Source organism: Tenrec ecaudatus, chromosome 12 (assembly GCF_050624435.1).
Source record: "Tenrec ecaudatus isolate mTenEca1 chromosome 12, mTenEca1.hap1, whole genome shotgun sequence".
In the NCBI taxonomy this organism is placed as follows: domain Eukaryota; kingdom Metazoa; phylum Chordata; class Mammalia; order Afrosoricida; family Tenrecidae; genus Tenrec; species Tenrec ecaudatus.
Genome location: NC_134541.1, coordinates 131,195,826 through 131,215,099, shown reverse-complemented (window position 1 = coordinate 131,215,099; position 19,274 = coordinate 131,195,826). Strand labels below are relative to the sequence as shown.

Here is a 19,274-nt window from a genome sequence, read left to right as displayed (position 1 = left end):
GGTGAACACCAGGGGATAGAAACAAAGCAATGCACTGCACTCCCTTCAACTTCCTCTCACACAAAAATAAAAGTATCCCGAGAATCAGTCTAATGAAAAAGTGATGTCACCTTTGACTTCTGTCCCTCCTAACGGAACAAAACCCCCAAACACTGTAATAGACAACACACCCAAGACCCCTCCTCTTGTTTTTTTTTTTGATGACTGCCTCAGAGAATAAATTCCGAACACTGGTAGCCAGTCCAGAACCAAGGTGTGTACCCCCAATCTAGCCATGCTATTCCTTAAATATAGTAACTAGCATATTTGGAAGGCGCTCTGGTGGCATAGTGGTTATGTATTGGGCTGCTCACCTCAATGTCAGAAGTTCAAAACCACCAGTCACTCTGCAGGAGACAGCACTTTCTATTCCCATAGTTAGTCTCAGATATCCACAAGGGCAGTTCTACTCTGCCCTATAGGGTTGCTATGAGTTGGAATCAACTCCTTGGCAGTGAACTTGGTTGAGCATATATGGTGTTAGGTGTCTTACATGTACAACCTCACTCAAACATTTCAACAACTTTGTAAGGTTTATGATGTACTCATTTTGAGAAACGAACATTAAGAACCAGAATGGTTAAAGTAATTCCCTAATGGTACACAGCTCACAAGTAGTTGAGTTTGGATTAAGTGCAGACCCAAGATTTGAACCCATAATGTTCTTCCTATTAAGAGTTCAAGGTGTCCCTGCCTTCCTCTACTTCTACGTTGTGTAGGCAGAGCTCACTAAAAACAATGGTATGTCACAGTAACTCTGAAGGAAAAGAAGCAAAAAGAACATGGTTAGAGACAAATGAGGCTAATTAAAGCAGTAATTATTTTATTCATGTATAAAAGCATACAACTCTAGCTTTAACGTGTAGCTAATTAAAAGCAATAAACTTCTAGGGGTTCCCACTACAGGGCTCTTCCTCCTGCACCCCAGAAAGCAAGCAAACTTGCTCAATCACTCCTCAAATAAAGCCATGGGGAGACCCTCTTCTCGGAGCTGTGAGGCCTCTCTTGGCTCGGGCTCATTTGCAATGTCTTCCAGGAGTTGTTCCAGGTCCAGGTCACTGGAAGCTTCGTCTTCAGTGGGGATACTTGCAGCCTCCTGAGGCCTTGGTTCCTGGGGCCCAGGCCCTGCTTCCTGCATCGTGGGAGAGGGCCCCTGATGGGTGGGTGGGGTAAGGCTCCCTGGCGCCATCTTGGCTTCTCTTCCCTTAGACAAGCCAGTTACCACAGGCTTGCTTTGGGGAGATTTAAATTTTTTCTGAGGGTCTGTAGGAAAAAGTTATAAAGTTGAGAGTGCTATTAGACCAGTCTATCCTTACCTGTACACAGTGAAGCTCCAAAATTCCTATTTCCAGGAAATCTCTAGAAAAGTTGACCAGTTTAATAGAAAGAACATAGACTTTTGAGTTAGAAAGACATGGATTCAAGTTATGGATTAATAGGGAGTTTCCCTATCAGTAAAATGGCAAATTCCCAGCCAGAAACAGTAAAAAAACACAAGGGAGTATGTGTATAAGTATCTATCTTGGCCACAGGACTTTCCTTAATTTTTGTCTCCCTCTCCCTCTGTGCCTGGACTTAGTCCAGTCAATTTTAACTATTAAGTTATAGTATGTTCTGTGTACTATAGTCTGAGAGATGCTTTAAATGCTTTTATAAAATAATTTTATTGGGGGCCTGTACAGCTCTTATCACAATCCACTAATCATTTCAAGCACATTTTTACATTTGTTGACTTCATTTCCAAAACATTTTCTTTCTACTTGAACCCTTGGTATTGGCTCATTTTATTCCCTCTCTCCCCCATGAACCCTTGAAAATTGCTTTAAATGTTTTCTTGTTTCTTTAAAATAATAAAAGTTTTAATATGTTTTAAGAACTACGTAGGTTCTTCCTAGTTCTTCCCAGGACTTGAGTCTTACCTGGCTGGGGAGGATCTGAACTCCCTTGATCTTCTTTCTTTGCCATTATGAGCGTAGGAGGAGCTGCCGATTTGGTTCTCTGGGATCTCTTTGTCTTCTTTGGCAGGTTCCCAGTTTGTCCATCCACTGGGCCTCTATTACCACCCTGCAACCCTACCATGAAGGAAATTGGTTTATTATTCTCTAAAACAGCATGACAATGGGCTCCCTGTGTTTAGTATCTGCCTTCCCTCACATCTTCTCTATCTAGCAAATTCTTTTTCCAACCATGGTTTTCTCCTTAGTTCTTTCTTGCTTACATTTCTCCTAAGAGGCTGCCTTCTCCAGGAAGTCGTTCTTGGCTAAGAATTTAAAACATCTCATCTCCAACCTAAGATTTTAAAAATTTAATACCCAATAGTGAAGCACTAGTTTCCCTGGGAGAAACTGGTGGTTAGTTTTGCCTGGTTGCTACAGTTATAGACCTGAGACAGTCAAGAGGGTCGGGCTATGTGACTCACTGTTTTACACTCACTGCTTTTGCCCTGCTACACTGTGGATAGGGCCCCCCAGCTTCCAACTGGTTTGCTAACCTCTTGTCTTGGATTTTTTGGTCTGTGCTTTGGCAGGCCTGGGATCAGGTAGAGTTGGGTCCTGGGGAAAAGAGACAAAGAAGAAATTAATAAATTAAGTCAGATAGTTGGATTTTTAACAGAGTGGGATGCTATAGAATGAGTGGATTTAGAGGAGTCAAATTGGGTTTGGTAAGTCTGATGTTGTTTAAACAATGATAATAACAACAGCAGCAGCAAAATGAGTGATCATCTTTCCCTTATATTTAGTAGTAATAATGTAAGGCTTTAGACACAAGAGCAGGAGATAAAGTTTGGCCACAGGCTTTTAATTAGTAAATTAAAAATTACACACAAATAATCATATTCAGTTGAAAAATATTGAGACCTTTCTCCTTAAGATCAAGAACACGACTAGGATGCCCACTCACTCTCAATACTGCTATTCAATATTAGACCTGAAATCGGAGCAAGCGCAATTAAGCCAGAAAAAGGAAAGATATTCAAATTGGAGATGAGAATAAAAAATCCCCCCTTTAGCAGATGTATAGGCTGTAGCATCTGTCAAAAGGGATCATTTTGTTCTTCCACCAGCGATCCAATCTCCATCTGGGAGATGCAAACCCAAACCACAATGAGACATCACTTCATATTCACTAAAATGACTCTGATTAAAATAACACAAACAGCAGGTATTGGCAACACAGAGAAAACAGAAGCCTCCATCCACTACTGGTAAGATTGTAAAATGGCCAACCACTGTGAGAAATAGTTGGGCAATTCCTCAACAAATTAAACATAAAATTCCCTAGAGCCTAGGATTACCACTGCTTGGTATATGCCCAAAGGATATAAACAGCAGAAATGCAGATGGATATTTGTATGTGATATTTACTGCATTATCCATGATAGCCCGAAGTAAAAACAACAGAAATGTTCATCAACAGATGAATGAATAAGCAAAATATGGCATACACATACAATGGACTATTACTCAGCAATAGGGAGAAACAAAGTCCTGATACATAGATCAACCTTGAAAACATTATACTGAGTAAAATTAGTCAGTCACAAAGGAAAAAATATTGTATGGGTCTATGTATATGAAATACCTGGGAGAGAAAGAATATAGAAAACAAAGTATATTTAACACTGGTAATTACTAGAGGTCAGTGAGAGGGAAATAGCCTGATGGCATAGTGGTTACATGTTGGGGTGCTAACCTCAAGGTTAGCACTTCAAAACCACCAGCTGCTCTGAGGGAGAAAGACAAGGCTTTGTAGTCCTCAAAAGAGTGAGCCTCAGAAACCAACCGGGGCAACTCCACCCTGTCCTATCGGCTCACGATGAGTCAAAAGCCACTTGATGGCAGTGAGTTTCATTTTGATTTGAGTGAGCCGGGGGCAGTGGGGAGAAGGACTTGCTGCTTAGGAGACATCAAACTACTGGTAAAAGGGTAATAGGGAAATTTGGAAATGCTAAATGGAAATGGCTGGACAGCATAATGAACATAACTAATGTCACTAAATGACACTGTAGAATGTTGCAAAATCTAACACACACACACACACACACACACACACACACACACACACACACACACACACTCCTTCTGCAGGAAAGAAAGATGCCCTGGTGGCACTGTTGGGTTAGCGCTGGGTTGCTAACTGCGATATTCAAATCTAAATTCTGCTCTCAGAAAGAAAGATGAGACTGTCTTCTCTAGTAAAGATTCATTAAGTCCTGGAACTCCTATGTAGGGCAATGATGAGTTGGAATTGACTCAATGGCAGTGGGTTTGAGCTTTCTAGGCTTTTGAAAAGAAGAAAAGAGGGAAAGTGAAAAGGTGGTAGCCAGGTAGTCTCTGAGATCGCTCCTATAAGAACCAATAAAAAATTGAAACTGAGATCATAATTATTAGAACTGAGAATATAATCAAGGAAGAACAGGAGAGCCTCCTTTTCCAGAGGTCTGTAAGATAAAACTAATCAGTCTGGGATACACTGAGACAGGGCACGATGATTCCCTGGAAAATTTCTATCTCTGTAACCAGGGTCTCCTAAAAGAGACCCCCAAATCCTTTCTTAAACCAATAGAAAAGATAAACCTTACATTTTTTTCTTCCTCTTGCTCGATGTTGGACTCCACTTCATCTTCTTTCTCCAGGGAGGAATCTGGCTTATTAGACTCAGAGGGCATGAAATCTGAAACAAAACAAAAGAAGGAAAGGCTAAGTGATTTACCAAATAAAATGGTGAGTTAATGAAATTTATCCCGAGAATCACTATTTCACCCCACCTTTCATGCCAGTGGTATGTTCTCCATAAAACATGATTCTAAGATTATCATGGGTCCACCCTTTCAAAGTCCACCACTATTCCACATGCACCCTCCCTCCACACCTCATTTTGTTTATTCTTCTCCACCCATCTATCAGTCAATGACATTTATGGAGGGGCTCCACAGCCTCCAGAACTAGACCAAGATGTTGGATGTCAAATACAAAAAGCTTTGTTGCTGGCCTCATTAAGAAATTCTTCCCGACCTCTCCCTTCCTCACCCTGGAATGGTCATCCAATGATCCTACCTTTTACTTTCTCAGTAACATCAAGTGCGGTGTATCGGCTATGGAACCCAAACAAGTTAACCCGCTCCTTGAGAAATGGAACCAAGAGACAAAAACGTCATTAACCTTGGGAAATGCAGTCTGCTACCCCTCCATGGTTATTTTTGCCCTTGTCTTCTAGATTTTAATAATAAAGAATTTTACATTCACTTTCTGTATCATTTTCACTGGGAATTTTACAGTAGGGTTGTCTGGATCTTTATGGAGACTAGTTAATTATAACATCCCCCCCCCAATTTACCTATAATTCAACCAATAAGTAGAAAGGAAAAAAAATCAGTTTGTCATTTTCCATCCACCCAATGGCAGACTTTGCGGGTAAAAACTGACAGCCTAAAACAAAGCTTAAAAAAAAACAACAACGCTCCCCCAAAAATAAATAAATAAATAAAAATTAAACAAACAAACAAACCCAAACCTATTGCTATCAAGTCAACTCTGACTCATAGTGACCCTAAAAGGCAGGGTAGAACTGCCCTTTGGGTTTCTAGGGCTGTAATCCTTTATAGGAGCAAAAAGTTTCATCTTCTCTCAGAGCAGCTTGTGGTTTCAAACTGCTAACGTGGCAGTTAGCAGCCCAATGCAAAACCCACCAGGGCTCCTTTAAAGCAAAGGTTAGGTCTTAAGTATTTGAGATCCAGTCTAAATAGGGTGATAGGATGTCTCCTACCACAAGCTGTCTTTATCTAGGCTAACTAGAGGATCCCACTTGTCCAGGGGCAGGGAGAGAGATGGGTGATTTAAGGAGTCAAGGGAATCTGGCCTGGGAACAAAAGAGTAGATCTGATAAGACTGTAGTGGGGACAGTCAACCTGGTTTTGTGCAGTGTGGCCTATGTGGCTTGCTTTATGTCTCAAGTCCCAAAAAGGAGAGGGTTTACAGGTATGAACACTTTCCCACCTGAATGCTGGTTTGTTCAGCTGCTTCAGCCATCATTACGGCTGGCCCCAGTTTCTGGATGTAATCCTTGTTCCTGAACTTTTTCTGAAATGGAAGATTACAGTCAATGATAAATAATGACTTAAAGATTTAAGTCAATAATTAATAAATATCAGAAAAGGACCCCCACCAAATGTTATGATCAACTAGATTTATTTCTGGTTCCTGATAATGATTTTGAGAGTGCTTGTCTTAATCTTTTGGGGTCAGGAACATCCTTGTCCTCCTTGCAGCAAACCTCTACCAGTCCCCAGCAATAGTCTCAACCAAAATTTTAGTCTCCTCTCCAAAATGAATCCTGTGGAAACTTAAAAACACAAGATTGAAGAAGTTTAAGTGATTCCATGTCTGAGATTCTCACAAATTTCATCAGTGGCTTGATTTTATAGCTGCTTCCTGAGCTGCTGGGTCTCTGCTCAATTGAAATGACCACTGGGAGGATATGTGATGTAGCTGACCCAGGGGGTCACAATGAGGGCAGTTCCCCACCCCAGGGGGCATTTGGTAACGTTTGGAGCCAGTTTTTTGGGTTGTCACACTGAGAGAAGTGTACTATTGGGTCCTAGTATATAGAATCCAGGAATGTTATTAAGCATCCTAAAATGCATGGACCAGCCCCCCACAGCAAAGAATGATGTGGTCCAAATGTCAGGAATACTCTGGGGGAGAAACAGAGGCCGCCTAGGTGCTCACTTCTGCAAACCTGCTCTGACTAAATTGTAGAAAACCAAGGTCTTCAAGAAGTCTTCCTATCTGGAGACCAAGAAAAATCACTACCCTGCTATCTCACCCTTGGTTATACTTGGTTAGATACAGGACTGTCTCCTGACACAGCTTCCCTCTGGGAGAAAACCAGGCTTGAAAAAAGAAAGGTTCCTTTTCAAGTTCCCCGAATCACGACTGACCCGGGAGGGTTGCTCACCGCGCCAGCTAAATCCAGGGACAGCTCCTGAAAGTTCTTTAGCATGTTGACTGGAATCCAAGCACGAGAGACTGCTTCTCCAAAAAATGTCACATGGTATTTAGACTGAAATAAAAGATAATCCTTAATGGTCTCCTGATATTTCTACCCCACTTCTAGCCCTGCCCCCACTTTAGTCCTCCTCATTCCACTGTTCTACTCTGATCTCCGGAATCCTAGTCAAAGAATATTTCTCAAAATCATAATGGTGCAGCGAACTAAGCATTGGGCTGCTAACCAAAGTCAGCAGTTCAAACCCACCAACCGCTCCGCAGGAGGATGAGGAGAGATAAGGCTATGTACTCCCATAGAGATTTAGTTTCAGTAATCCTAAGGAGCAGTTTGACTGTGTTCTATAGTTCCTATGAATCCAAATTGATTTGATGGTACATGGGTTTAATTAGATGCCAGTCTGTTTCAATGTTCATGTCTGTGTTTGTTACCCTAGTTATGTGTGTTGCAGGGCAGGCCTATAAAGTGAACAAGAACCCTCATGAGGAATGTACTAAGAATAATTAACCATGTAAGACAAAAATGGCAAGATTTGCCGGAAAGCTCAGAAGGCAGGAAGGGAACAGGAAAAACGATGAATGGCAGCAGGGGAGCTAAGGGGGACAGCAGAAAGAGTGTGTGATCACACTGGGGAAATTACAGCGAATGTTACAAAAAAAAATTAATGAATTGTTGACTGGAAAGCTAATTTGCTCTTTTAAGTTTTTGCCCAAATTACCATAGAAATGGTATTTTAAAATTCTTTGAAAAAGAGGAAAAAGTATCTATTTCTGCTGGCTATGTCTGTAACTCCATACCTCTGTTAGAATGGATTTGTGCTTTATTTTGGCTTTAGTACCTATCTCTTCATAAGGGATATGAATTGCTGAGAGGGAGGGAACTCACCGGTAGACAATCCAGATGAGAAGCAAAAAGAAAATACTCTCCCAAGTCAGGGTCGGGTTCTACCATGCCTGGCCACCTGGAAGAGGAAGGCAGAGAAGGGGTTTGATAAGCAGAACAAAGCTTCATCAGTACACATTGCACAAGGGCAACCTAGCTTTCAAACAAAAGATCTCAAAGACAAAACCCGTCTATTCCTTCCAGTGGATGTCACCAAATGAGTACAGGGACTTCTATCAATGCCAAAAAATGTGCTCAGAATCCTCCTGGTCTTATCCCTCCACCCTGAGAACAAAATATGACTAAAGACAATTCCAAAGAAACTATCCTACCCATCCTTGTCTTGTTTACTTTCTGTGGCTTTTAGAGGAAGAGGAGGGGAGGAAAGACCCTAACTCTATACCCAAGTCCACTCCCTCCCATCCCTACTCATCACACCATTATTTCCAGAGCGACACCATCTCCACCCTGCATCCTCTAAAAATAAGTGTTTTGAAAGCCTCCACCCTGGGCATTTTGTCTTCTCCTTTACTCCATGCTTGTTCTAAAGCAGGTGCCCTTTCCATTATAAGTATTTACTCATTTTCCCCTCTCCTCCTTGATTCCATCATTCCCACGATCTTTAAGGAACTAGTTCACGACGTCCTACCAGGGATAACCATATTGTTTGGCCCAGATGATGGATCCTGGGATGAAGGACGCATAAGCCACATCACTCTCATGCCCTGTCCAGGTCTCCTCAGGAATATCACAGCGATTATACTCCAGGTCTGCAAAGAGAGAGACAGAGAGAGAGAGAGAGAGAGAAGGATTAAGGGGAAGAGAAGAAACTCATAAGGTGAAAATCTGGACGAGGGCTGGGAAAAGGCAAGATGGTGGGACCAAAGAGAAGCTGGGGGGAAGGTGTGGAAAAGAAGGTAAAGATGGGCAGAGAATGCAGCTAGAGACCAGAAAAGTCAGGATGCTAGCTACCTCCTTGTACTCTAAAGAAGTGATTCCAAACACCTGCTCCTATCTCATTCTGTCTGGCTCTGCTCTCCTCTAATTGTGACCAACATGATAACTTATGTGAGGCTCTTTTTCCACATCTATGAAATAAATGGGCTGTACTAGATTGCCTAATTCCTTCCAATAAAGTCTCAAACAGTCTAGAATTCTAAACTCACTGAATCACTCTCAACTGCTTTCCCCCACATGTGCCATACCCAATGTCACTATCCACTAGCCAAGTGGGTCAGAGCAATGCAGAAGAAAACAGAATTTATGTAAAATAGTATGTTTAAGATTCCAGGTCTTCCTTATAACATAATTCTGCAGAATGCCTTCCTCCTACTCATTATGCCCAGAGATTCATCCTCATATGAAAAGACCTTTCTTCCTTTCTCCCTAGTCCTACAAGGACCTTGAGTGGTAATGGCACCTGTGTCATATTAATCTAAACAAACAAAAACTCACTGCCATCTAGTCAATGCTGACTCACAGTAACCCTTTAGGGCAGGGTAGAACTGCCCCCATGAGTTTCTGAAACTGTAACTCTTTTTTAAAAAAATTAAATTCCTGCCCCGCCCCCCTGAGATTGTAACTCTTTACAGAAGTAGAAAGCCCCATCTTTCTCCCCCGGAGCAGCTGGTGGTTTTGAACTGCCAACGCTGCATGTATAGTTAGCAGCCCAACTTGTAACCATGAAGCCACCAGGACTCCTTTATAAAGGAAACATAACAGGACAGAAAGTAGAACAATAAAACCTGGAGAAAACAAAACAATTCCATTCCATTCTACCTGTATTCTGGTCACAGGACCAATTACTGGGGAGAATGGAGGGGTCGATGTTCTGACACAGCCGTCTCCATTTCTCACAGTTTGGGGAAGAACACTGGACCCAGACTAGATACTGACCTGTGATAGGAAAAGATTGCATTAAAAGATCCCAAAATATCCTTTCTTCTGTAATCCAACCAAAATTACTATAAACCTCTCACTGCTACCAAACAACACCAGCAGAGAAAGATCCCTTAGAGATCAACTGATCTAATTCCTGATTTTAAAAATAAGACTAAAGAGAAGATAAAGGACTTACACTGGATTTAAAAATCAGGTATCACATTCAGTGGTTCTACTAGACCAAGCTAGCCTCTTTCCTCCCACCAAGGTGGAAGGGAGCTTTTCCAATAATGACAGCTATTAAATTAAAAGACTACCTGGCCTCTTTCTTCGCATCTGGTTCCCTAGTACTAGTGGAAGATTCTTTTGATGGGCTTACCTGCATCTCGTTTTAATACAACATCCAGAGTTCTTATCCAATAGCAATTTATTTGCCTGTCACCAAATCCCCAAGGTGGAGCCTTTGGATTCAATGGGTTCACCCTCCTCCAAAAGGTCCAACCCTAAGTCTATCATTCCTCAAAGAACTACTCACCTTCAGCCACTGTTCTCAGGCCAAGCGTCCCCTTTATCCACTGCCTTCCATATCCCCTCACCTGTCTCTACCCCTGCATCCTGTAAGTTGATCCACAGCCCCAGACAGCCTCCCTTCTCTCCTCCAGCTCCAAGTTTCAAGACCCAGGCGAATTGAAAACCAGTCAACTCACCAAAACCACCTTTGTCTCCTTCGTGCTGGTCCGTGATCTGAGAATGATCCTGACCTGAGTTCTTTGGTTGATCTTCCTGTCTGTGCTCATGTTCACCCTGGGATATCTCCAACTTTCCATTTTCTAGAAAGATAAGGTAAAAATGGAAGGGGGCTGCAAGGAATTTTTATGGGGAATATAACCTTTAGCTGAAGCCTTTTTGAGTTTCAAGCCTTTAGATGGAAATCTATCTCCCTACTGTCCCTTTCTCCAATTTCCTAGAATACTTGAGCCAAAAAGCAAAGTTTAGCTGACCATACTTACGAGCATTCTTCTTCTTCCTTTTGTTTAAACAGAGCTTGTTCAATTTCTTCTCAGAGGATGCAGGATCTGGCTGGCTTGGCTCATTAGCATTTATCTCAGAGACAACTCCATTTTCCTGAGATGCTGTATTCTCTGGTGTGTATGGTACAGTAAGCCTCTTTCTGCAAATGAGTAGTTTTGTTGTTGTTTTAGTGTAAAGGAAGAAAGGAGAACTTTGCAGTACCCTTCTTTTGAAAGAATCCAAGTGTATAAATTAAGATAAATGAATTCTTGGCCCTCTAAATCCTCCTGGGGTAATTTTATCCATTTATTTGCCTGCTTTTCCAAGTTTAAACAGGTATCTTTCCAGAGTGAAGGGAAACTGATTTAAAGATAGATAGATAACCACTTACTGTATAATCAATTCACTTCACTCAATAAACTTACCCATCAAGATTATCAGTATCAGCAGTATTAGAAGCAATTCCTCGTTCCTTGTCTGTCTGGGTACATCCCATAGGCTGGGCACACGATGTGTCTGCAAAATCAAGGACAGAGCCTACCCCTCCCCAAACAAAATGCTATAAACAGAGCAACAGTAAAAGAGAACAAACACTCCCTTATTTCCTGTCTCTTTCCTTAAAATGGCTCCCAGCCTCTGCCTGGGAAAACTTGTGGGGTTTTTTGTCATGAAACCTTAAGTCTAATTTTTCAGAAAAAACTGCAAACCTATTTCTCTTTTGCAAGCCTTTTCAGGTTGATCTAATGCTTATTTTATTTTGTGCATATAATAAAAATTCTGTGTTGTATTTTACATCATTTGTTCCCCAAATTCCCTCTAGGAGTAAAAGTACACCTGAGAATGACTAACATTGTCAGGCTATTCTCTCTAGCCTCATGACACTATGGAGTAGGACCTACACTACAGAGTTCTTTACTCTAAAAGCCAAATCCATATGCTGAAATGTTATTGCAGGCAGGAAGATACTGAGATACAGAATGAGTTCTTCGTATGTAAGGAAAATAATTTATCTTTTCTAAATAATTTGCAAGTATTCAAAATCTCTTTAAATTGCATTTAAAAAATTTAGGGGGTACTATTTAAATTCTAAAGTCAATGTAATACAGATTTTATGGAGGAACGGAAAAAGCCATCAAACTTAGTCTACACCTTGTCTCTAAAGCCCCTTTTCTCTCAGTGTAACCATACCCAAGCACTCCTCTAGAGACTTCTGTAGCACACTCTGGAAAATATCCTCATATTCTTCGTTGGTAAGACTTGTCCTTTCCTGCAGAGACAAGGGGAAGACCATAAAACTCTTTTATCTTTCTGTAGTTGTCTTTATTATCAGTCAAGGAAGTCTCCTTCAGGTAAGGCAGGAAGTTGACAAGGCAGAATATGAAATCAACATGCCTAAGGATCCCATCAACTCTATCCCAGATCTCCTGGAAATAATGGAGTCAGAGAAAAGGAAAACATATATAAAGTCTCTGTCCATTTCTACCCATAACTTGACTCCTACATACTCATTTTTACCTGTTTTCATCCAAGCATTTTTGACCTCTTTAAAAAAAAAATAAAGGTGCTCTGGTGGTGTTGTGTGTTAGATATTGGGTTAAAATGTCAGTGGTTTAAACCCACCAGATCGTCTATGGGGTAAAAAAATAAGGTTGACTACTCCTGTGAGGATTCATAGTGTTGGGAACTCTAATGAGCAGTCCCACTATGTTCTGTATGTGAGAATCAATGCAATGTGTTAGAGACTGTTCTGCTTTGAAGAAGAAAACTGAAGCCTAAGAAAGAATAAAAAACTGAAATGACAGGATGAATTTCCCCAACGTGGTAAAGACTGTCCATCTAACGGGGGTAAAAGAGGGACGGATGGTGCTACTGTGGCCCATCAATTTAACTGATACCTTTTCTGCTTTCTTCTCTGCTTGCTTGCTGAGTGGATTCTTTTCTTTCTTCTTTTGACCACTGCCTTGACCGTGCTCTGTGGGTAGTTTCTCCTTCTTCTCTAATCTGGCTTTTGGCATGCTTGGTTTAGTCTCTACCTCTGGGGAAGTGATCCCTAGAGTGTCTTCTTTGAGTGAGTTAGGGTTAGTGAGCGTCAGTCTACGCAATTTTTTTGCTGGCGGGGCAAAACTTTTCTTTGGTCCCTTTCCACATTCTGAAACAAATTGATTGTCAAATAGAATTCATAAACCATGATGTCTAGCACGGATATTGCCAAACATTGCCCATTGATTGGAGATAATTTTTAGCAAATTCAGATTCCCAGACTTCTCCTTCTCCTCCACCCCAAAGCACCAATTTCTGAGAAGGTTATTTGGAATGAAGCCCAAGAATCTCTCTCTTTTTTTGCATTTTATTTATTTATTTTTATCATTTTATTGAGGGCTCTTACAATTATTACAATCCATACATTAATTGTATCAGGCATATTTGTACATGTTTCCATCCTTCTTTTCTAGACAATTACTGTCTATTGAGCCCTTGGTATCAGCTCTTTTTTCCCCTCTCCCCTCCCACATTTGTGACCCCCTTGATAGATTATAAATTATTGTTTTCATAATCTGTAATTTTATTAGGGTATCTAGATATTTCTGGTGCACTGCCAAGTTTGGGAACCAATGAGTAATTCAAAGGTGATAAGCATAAGCATCCAGGAGTTATTGGACAGTGATCTTTTTTACTTTGGACAAAATTTTATAAGATATGGGATTAAATTTAAAATAAGTAATTTTTAATAAAATTAAGGTGGCAGGAAGTTTTTACTTACAGCATTCCTTCTGTCTTACCCTCTCATCTAAAAAACAAATTATTCAAGGCCCAAATCTTCTTCCACCACCTCCATGAAAACTACATTGATTCTTCCAGGTAAAAGTAGTATCTCTTTATTATGTGACATTTACCATATTCAACTTTATGTTTTAGATACTTAAATCTATTTTCTCTTACTATTAAATCATATGTTCCTTGAGCAGGGCTATTTCTAAGACATTTATGAATATATCACTTGAAGTGTCTTAACAGAATTTGAACAGAATGGACACAAAATACATGTAAACTGAATTGTCCTTTTGTAGCAAGTGTCCTGGTAATTATGGGCTAAGAAAGGGGAGGAAAATGAGAGAAATATGAAGTGAATCTTCCCTCACTCTTTAACTTACCTTCTTTATTCTGTAACGATGTCATCCTTAAGCTCTGAGGATAATTTCCTTTGCCTCTGTTAGAAGAAAGAAATCAGCTGTCATGATTGATGGAACATAATTTTAAACTTTCTTCTCCCCCTGTGTTCTTGGTCGCAGGATCACCTTATCTAAGATCACCTACGTTTTCTGCCTTCTAGACAAGGTAGAGCAGATGTCTATCTCCTCAACAGGGCTAACTACATTCCAGGAAGTAGTTACTACTTTACGAATGAGCAGTAAACCTAGAATCATATTTAATGTGAAATAGGCATTCATAAGGAGATGGTAGTAACAGTGGCAGTGATGGACGTATGGGTCAGAGTAGAGCAATGCTGGTAGTTTAGATAATCTTAGGAGAGTTTAAAGAGCCCCAGTGGTGCTGTGGATTAGGCACTGAACTGCTTGCTGCAAGTCTGGTGATTCAAACCTACCAGCTGTTCAGTGGGAAAAAGGTGAGGCTATCTGCCCCTGTAAAGATGTGTGTCAGTATCGACATCATGGATTATATCATTTTTACCCTTTACACACATCACCTCATTCATCCTCAAAATTAATTAGATAGCATTTTGCACTTGGGGATACTACAGTTTAGAGATCTTAAGTAACTGATAATCAGGATTAGGTAGGACCCGTGTGATTTTGAAGTTTGTGCTAGTAATTATGCGTCACAATAATCATTTTCATGTGATAGCACACAGAGAAGCATACCTTGAAAGTAGACATTGAAAATACACTGAACAATGGTATTTGCAGATACTGTGGGGAAAGGACCAGATTGCTCACAGTCATAGCAAGCAAAGGTGGAAGTGAGAGCCTCTAACCACACCCAAAGCTGAAGGGGTCCCCATCTCCACACAGCTGGAAGCCACGCATGTTGCTGCAGGGTCTCAAGATGAGTCTTGGGAAGCCCCAATAATTGGCAGATTTTTCTGATTTATATCTTCCCATTATTGCTATTTTAAACTATTTCTTAAAAGATAAATGCCTTGTCTTTTGAACCAAAACTACTTATAGCCTTTCTACATAATTTCTTTATGTGAAGACCATATAATCCATGCTTATTTTCTTAGCAACTATAAGGTACTTTATAGCTCTGGGGAGTTACCTGGCTTGCCTAAACCCTCAGGGTTAATACGAGGTAGAGCCAAGATAATTTGCCTCTAAATTCTACCAATAACTCTAATAGTCTTCTCAATTATCTTTTTCCTTGCTATTGATCTTGAGCATATTGAAGACACTAGACCATGAAACTCACTCTTCAATTCTGTCACCTCACCAAAAAGAGACTCAAAGGAACATAAAATGGGTCCTTTTATTTAAAGTACAGGATTCCTCTTTCTAGATCCGTCCCTTAGTTCTATCAAATGAATACTTCAGATGTACTGTTCTGCAGCTATTTTTCGTTTATATTAAAGTGTACACCTCCTCACTATTTCTATCTTAATTCATCACCACCAACCAAAATATATTTATTCCAGAAAAGACAAGTGGAAAATTAGGGGAGAAACACTGCAGCAATTTGGTCTATTTTATTATCATTGTAAATATTCGAAGTCCTTACACATAAGTCCAGATAACCCTTACTATAAATGTCCTAGGCGTTGAATAACATTAAGCTTCAAGAGGTCTACTACCTTGAATGACCAAAAATCCAAGCAAGACCCACTGCCATCAAGTTGCTTTCAACTCATAGTGATCCTGAAGAATCCAGTAGAATTGCCCATACAGTTTCCAAGGCTGTAAATCTTTAAGAAAGCAAACGACTACAGCTTTCTCCCATGTGTTTGAAACACATTTTTCAGTTAGCAGTCAAATGCTTTAACCACTGCTCCACCAGAGCTCTTCAACAAATAACAACTATATCTCATCTGGATGACAGAATTAGGGGAGAGGGAAGAAAAAATATAGAGAGAGCTATTAAGAGAAGCACCTTTGAATGTAATCTAAATTAGAAGACTATACGAAGAAAAGCAAAATGAACATTAGTGTACTTGAGAGGATATATTTTAAAAATCAAATGGTCAGTTAACACTGTGGAAGTGATTGCCAGGTCTTTCTTCCAAGGCACCTGTGGATGGATTTGAACCTCCAGCTTTTTGTTGAGCAGTTGAGCATATAAACAGTTTATACCTACCCCTTAATCTATGGCGAAGAGAATGATGAGTGCTATTACTTTTAAAGAAAAGCTCTAACCTGATCAATGGAGAACAGAAAGTTGGAGTCTCACCTTCTGATACTGTTCCTGTTTCAGGCGAATTGTCTTCACCCACAATGGCTATTCAAAGCTAATTCAGAGAGAGTGAGAAAAGTTAATATTCAAAATGACTGGGCTTAAGGCCCAGGCACAATAACATTTTGGGATTTTAATTTTTTTTCCTACCTTAGATTAAGAAGGGGGGGGGCAGCCTCCAATGAGGCTTAATGTAAGAAAAGTAAAAGAACCAAGAGAGTTCCAGAAACACAATCCCACCAACTTAACATATTCATATAGAAAGTGTTAAATAAAGAAGGGAAAAGAAACGATACAGGAAAGATGAACGCGGCTCTCCAAAAGAGAGAAACCATTTTCTTTGTTAGAACTAAAAATTATCACATTCATTTTGAGATCATATAAAAAATTCTAGCGTACTGGTTCTCAGAGTGCTCTCTGCAGACCTCTGAGAGTCTCTTCCCTTTTCCAATCCCATACTTATATTAGGCTGGATTATCTCATACCAACCAAACCAAACTATCAGGTTGGATGCAGAAATAGATGAGAATCCAGCTGTCTTTTAATAAGAGATTTGCAAACAAGTAAAATAATGCCCTTCCTTCACACAAATTTTTCTTTTATTTTGTAAAATATATTTCATCAAAAATATTAATGAATACCATCAGAGTACATACTAACTAGCCCCAAGCAATGCCCCTAGACTGCAGCTAGCCAGGGCCACAGCATCTCTAGGGCTGAAATTCTAAGAAGTGCCCCAAAACTCTTAGCATGTTATCAAAGAGGAAGCAAAGGTCCAGATTTTCCCAATCCTCACAGACAGTGTATTAGAGTATTAAAAGTCCAGGACCAGGGCTAAGGGACATGCTGGGTGACCCTGGGCAAGTTAGTCTCTCTGCACTTCAATTTTCTCCTCTGTAAAACTCCCATAGTAATAGCTATCTCTTGGCATTGTTGAAAAGACAGTGCTTAACACATAAAACGTGTCCAATAAGCACCAATTGAAAAAATACTAGTGAGGCTTACATGTGTATTATTGCCACTTTAAAATCATTTTAAATTGATCTTTTAAATGTTTTCACTTTTAGTATGTTCCTACTGGAATTCATAGAAATCCAATAAGCAAAAGCCCTCTGCCTAATTGTTCAGAGTACAAAAGGGTTCTGGGACCAGGCAGTTTCAAAACTGCTGTAGCTCGATCATTAAATCTTGTCAATATTTCGTAATACGCGTTTGCCACCTCTCCCTCTTCCCCCTCCCGCTCGCGTTCCCTGCCCCGCTTAGTGTGTTCACAAATTTCCAAACTGCACGACTGCTCCCTTTAGTAAAATATTCCTCGAATCCTAGATCTAAAAGAACAGAATATGCCTAAAAAAACCCTTTGTAAACCCTGTGCTTAAATCTCCTTTTAAACCCGAACCAAACTCACTGCCCAAGCGCCCCTTCCCACTCAGGGCGACTCAAGTGCCCCTTGGCTTGAGAGACTACGCAACTCCTGGTCGTCCATCCCCCCAAACTATCTTCTAGTGTTTTCTCTAAAGGGATCGAAATCCTGTAGAATTCCCAGACCCCTCTCCACCACCACCCCGTCCCCCGCGCCATTTCCCCTCAAAGTTTGGACAAGAAAATGTCAAATGCCCTTTAAAAAAAACCACACAGTAACGTTGGGCGGTCCATTCGAGCATTTCTGCTCTCCTTTCCCTCACGAAGTCCTCTCTTCAGGACAGCAATTCCGACCGAGTAAGGCCATCCCTAAGCTCCCCTCAGACCGTGCTGCCTGGTAGTTTCTTTGTAAGTCCTGCTTCCACAGCCAAGACTCCCACCCAGCAGAGAACCTCTCCCCAGCTCATCCTGCCAAAGCCTCAGAATTCCCATTCCCACTCAGATTTTCGTTTCCCACGATTACATCGCGGTATTTTCAGTTTCGTCTTGAGGGCCAGTTTGAGGTTGTATTCTGAGGCGCACGACTAAGAGTTGGTTGTCGCCCTGAAGAGAAAATTTCTCCTTAGGCAACCGGGGCACAGACTGGCGGCGCCTAGCAACTTTTCTTGCCACCTAAAAGACGTCTACTACCTCGCGGGCGAGGAAAACCTAAAGGCGGTCAGTCGAAAGAGCGGCAGCGTTCCTGCAAGCCCTACAACCGGGTTCTGACTTTCCCGCCAAACTCTAAAGGCGCGAGGACGCGAACAAGCCCCGCCCCCGCGGTGCGCGCTCGAGGCAGCGGCGCATGCGCAGCTGGAAACAGCTTTGGCGAAAACGACTTCCGCCATCTTTTTTTCCTCAGCTTGCAAAACTACAAGTCCCATAATGGTCCCTGGCTTCACCATTCTTTTAGGCGGTCGTAGCGACGCCTGTTTGTTCTGCAATGTCTCTTACTCTATTTTCCCTGTGCCCCAGACTGCTCTTCTGTCCCTTTTCTTTCTTTGGTGCCTATTTTTCCTTTCAGGCCCTTTCACGCCCTCACTTGAACTTCTTCAGCCGCTTTTTCACACACAAGACTTGCACCGTTCCCCCCCCCCCGAACTAAAAATAAAACTAACCACCTGTAACTGTGGAAAAAACATCAAATAGCCTCTTACTCCCCCCCTCCCCCCACTGGCTGGGCCCAAAATAGGGCGAATCTTTTTCATTCGAAGCGGCACAAAGCCGCAGCAAAGGTTAGGGGAGACCGGAGCGCGAGGTGCTAGGAACACAACTACGCCGGTGGCTGAGGGCGGCGTCGGGATAGGAGGAGACTGTGACGCGCGTGCGCAGCGGGGCGGTGGTGGGCGGAGCCGCGGGTGTCCGGGCTGAGGGCGGAAAGGCAGGGAGGAAGGCGTGGTGTGTAGCTAGGAGATAGATAGGGTATTCGGGAAAGCGGAAGAGCAAGAATGCCTCAGCCTTGTCGGCGCAGGAAGAAGTCGGGAAACCTCAGCTATTTAATGTTGTTTTTCCGTCTAGCAGAGAATATTTTCAAGGGGGAGAGTGAGCTAATTAAAATAAGTTGCATTTACCGAGAACAGACCATAGAAAGCGTATTCAGTACACATGAGTACTTGTCAGCTCCCTCAGAAGGCCTTGGAAGTGAATGG

The 19,274-nt window shown here is 41.4% G+C and overlaps 1 protein-coding gene across 1 annotated transcript; it reads right to left on the bottom strand.

Annotated features, from left to right (window-relative positions):
* Positions 1-840: 840 nt before the first annotated feature.
* ZCWPW1 (zinc finger CW-type and PWWP domain containing 1) lies at positions 841-19,267 on the bottom strand. Its single transcript, XM_075528534.1, has 17 exons — positions 19,197-19,267; positions 16,222-16,279; positions 13,974-14,029; positions 12,010-12,088; positions 11,247-11,358; positions 10,821-10,981; positions 10,518-10,640; positions 9,709-9,825; positions 8,579-8,699; positions 7,933-8,008; positions 6,997-7,101; positions 6,036-6,119; positions 5,097-5,163; positions 4,622-4,713; positions 2,531-2,591; positions 1,959-2,111; positions 841-1,302 (listed from the first exon to the last, which is right to left on the bottom strand). The coding sequence occupies exons 5-17, from the start codon at positions 11,315-11,317 to the stop codon at positions 989-991; spliced, it is 1,545 nt and encodes a 514-aa protein (XP_075384649.1). The 5' UTR covers positions 11,318-11,358; positions 12,010-12,088; positions 13,974-14,029; positions 16,222-16,279; positions 19,197-19,267; the 3' UTR covers positions 841-988.
* Between the last annotated feature and the right edge of the window lie 7 nt (positions 19,268-19,274).

What these genes read in the sequence shown, in the direction of transcription:
- ZCWPW1 (XM_075528534.1), bottom strand. Translation starts at nt 11,317, where the DNA reads ATGGGATGTACCCAGACAGACAAGGAACGAGGAATTGCTTCTAATACT. An exon ending in AAGGAAGAAGAAGAATGCTC is followed by an intron (nt 10,641 to 10,820) that starts GTAAGTATGGTC and finishes TTATCTTTCTAG; the next exon opens with AAAATGGAAAGTTGGAGATA. An exon ending in AAACAATATGGTTATCCCTG is followed by an intron (nt 8,009 to 8,578) that starts GTAGGACGTCGT and finishes TTCCTCTTCCAG; the next exon opens with GTGGCCAGGCATGGTAGAAC.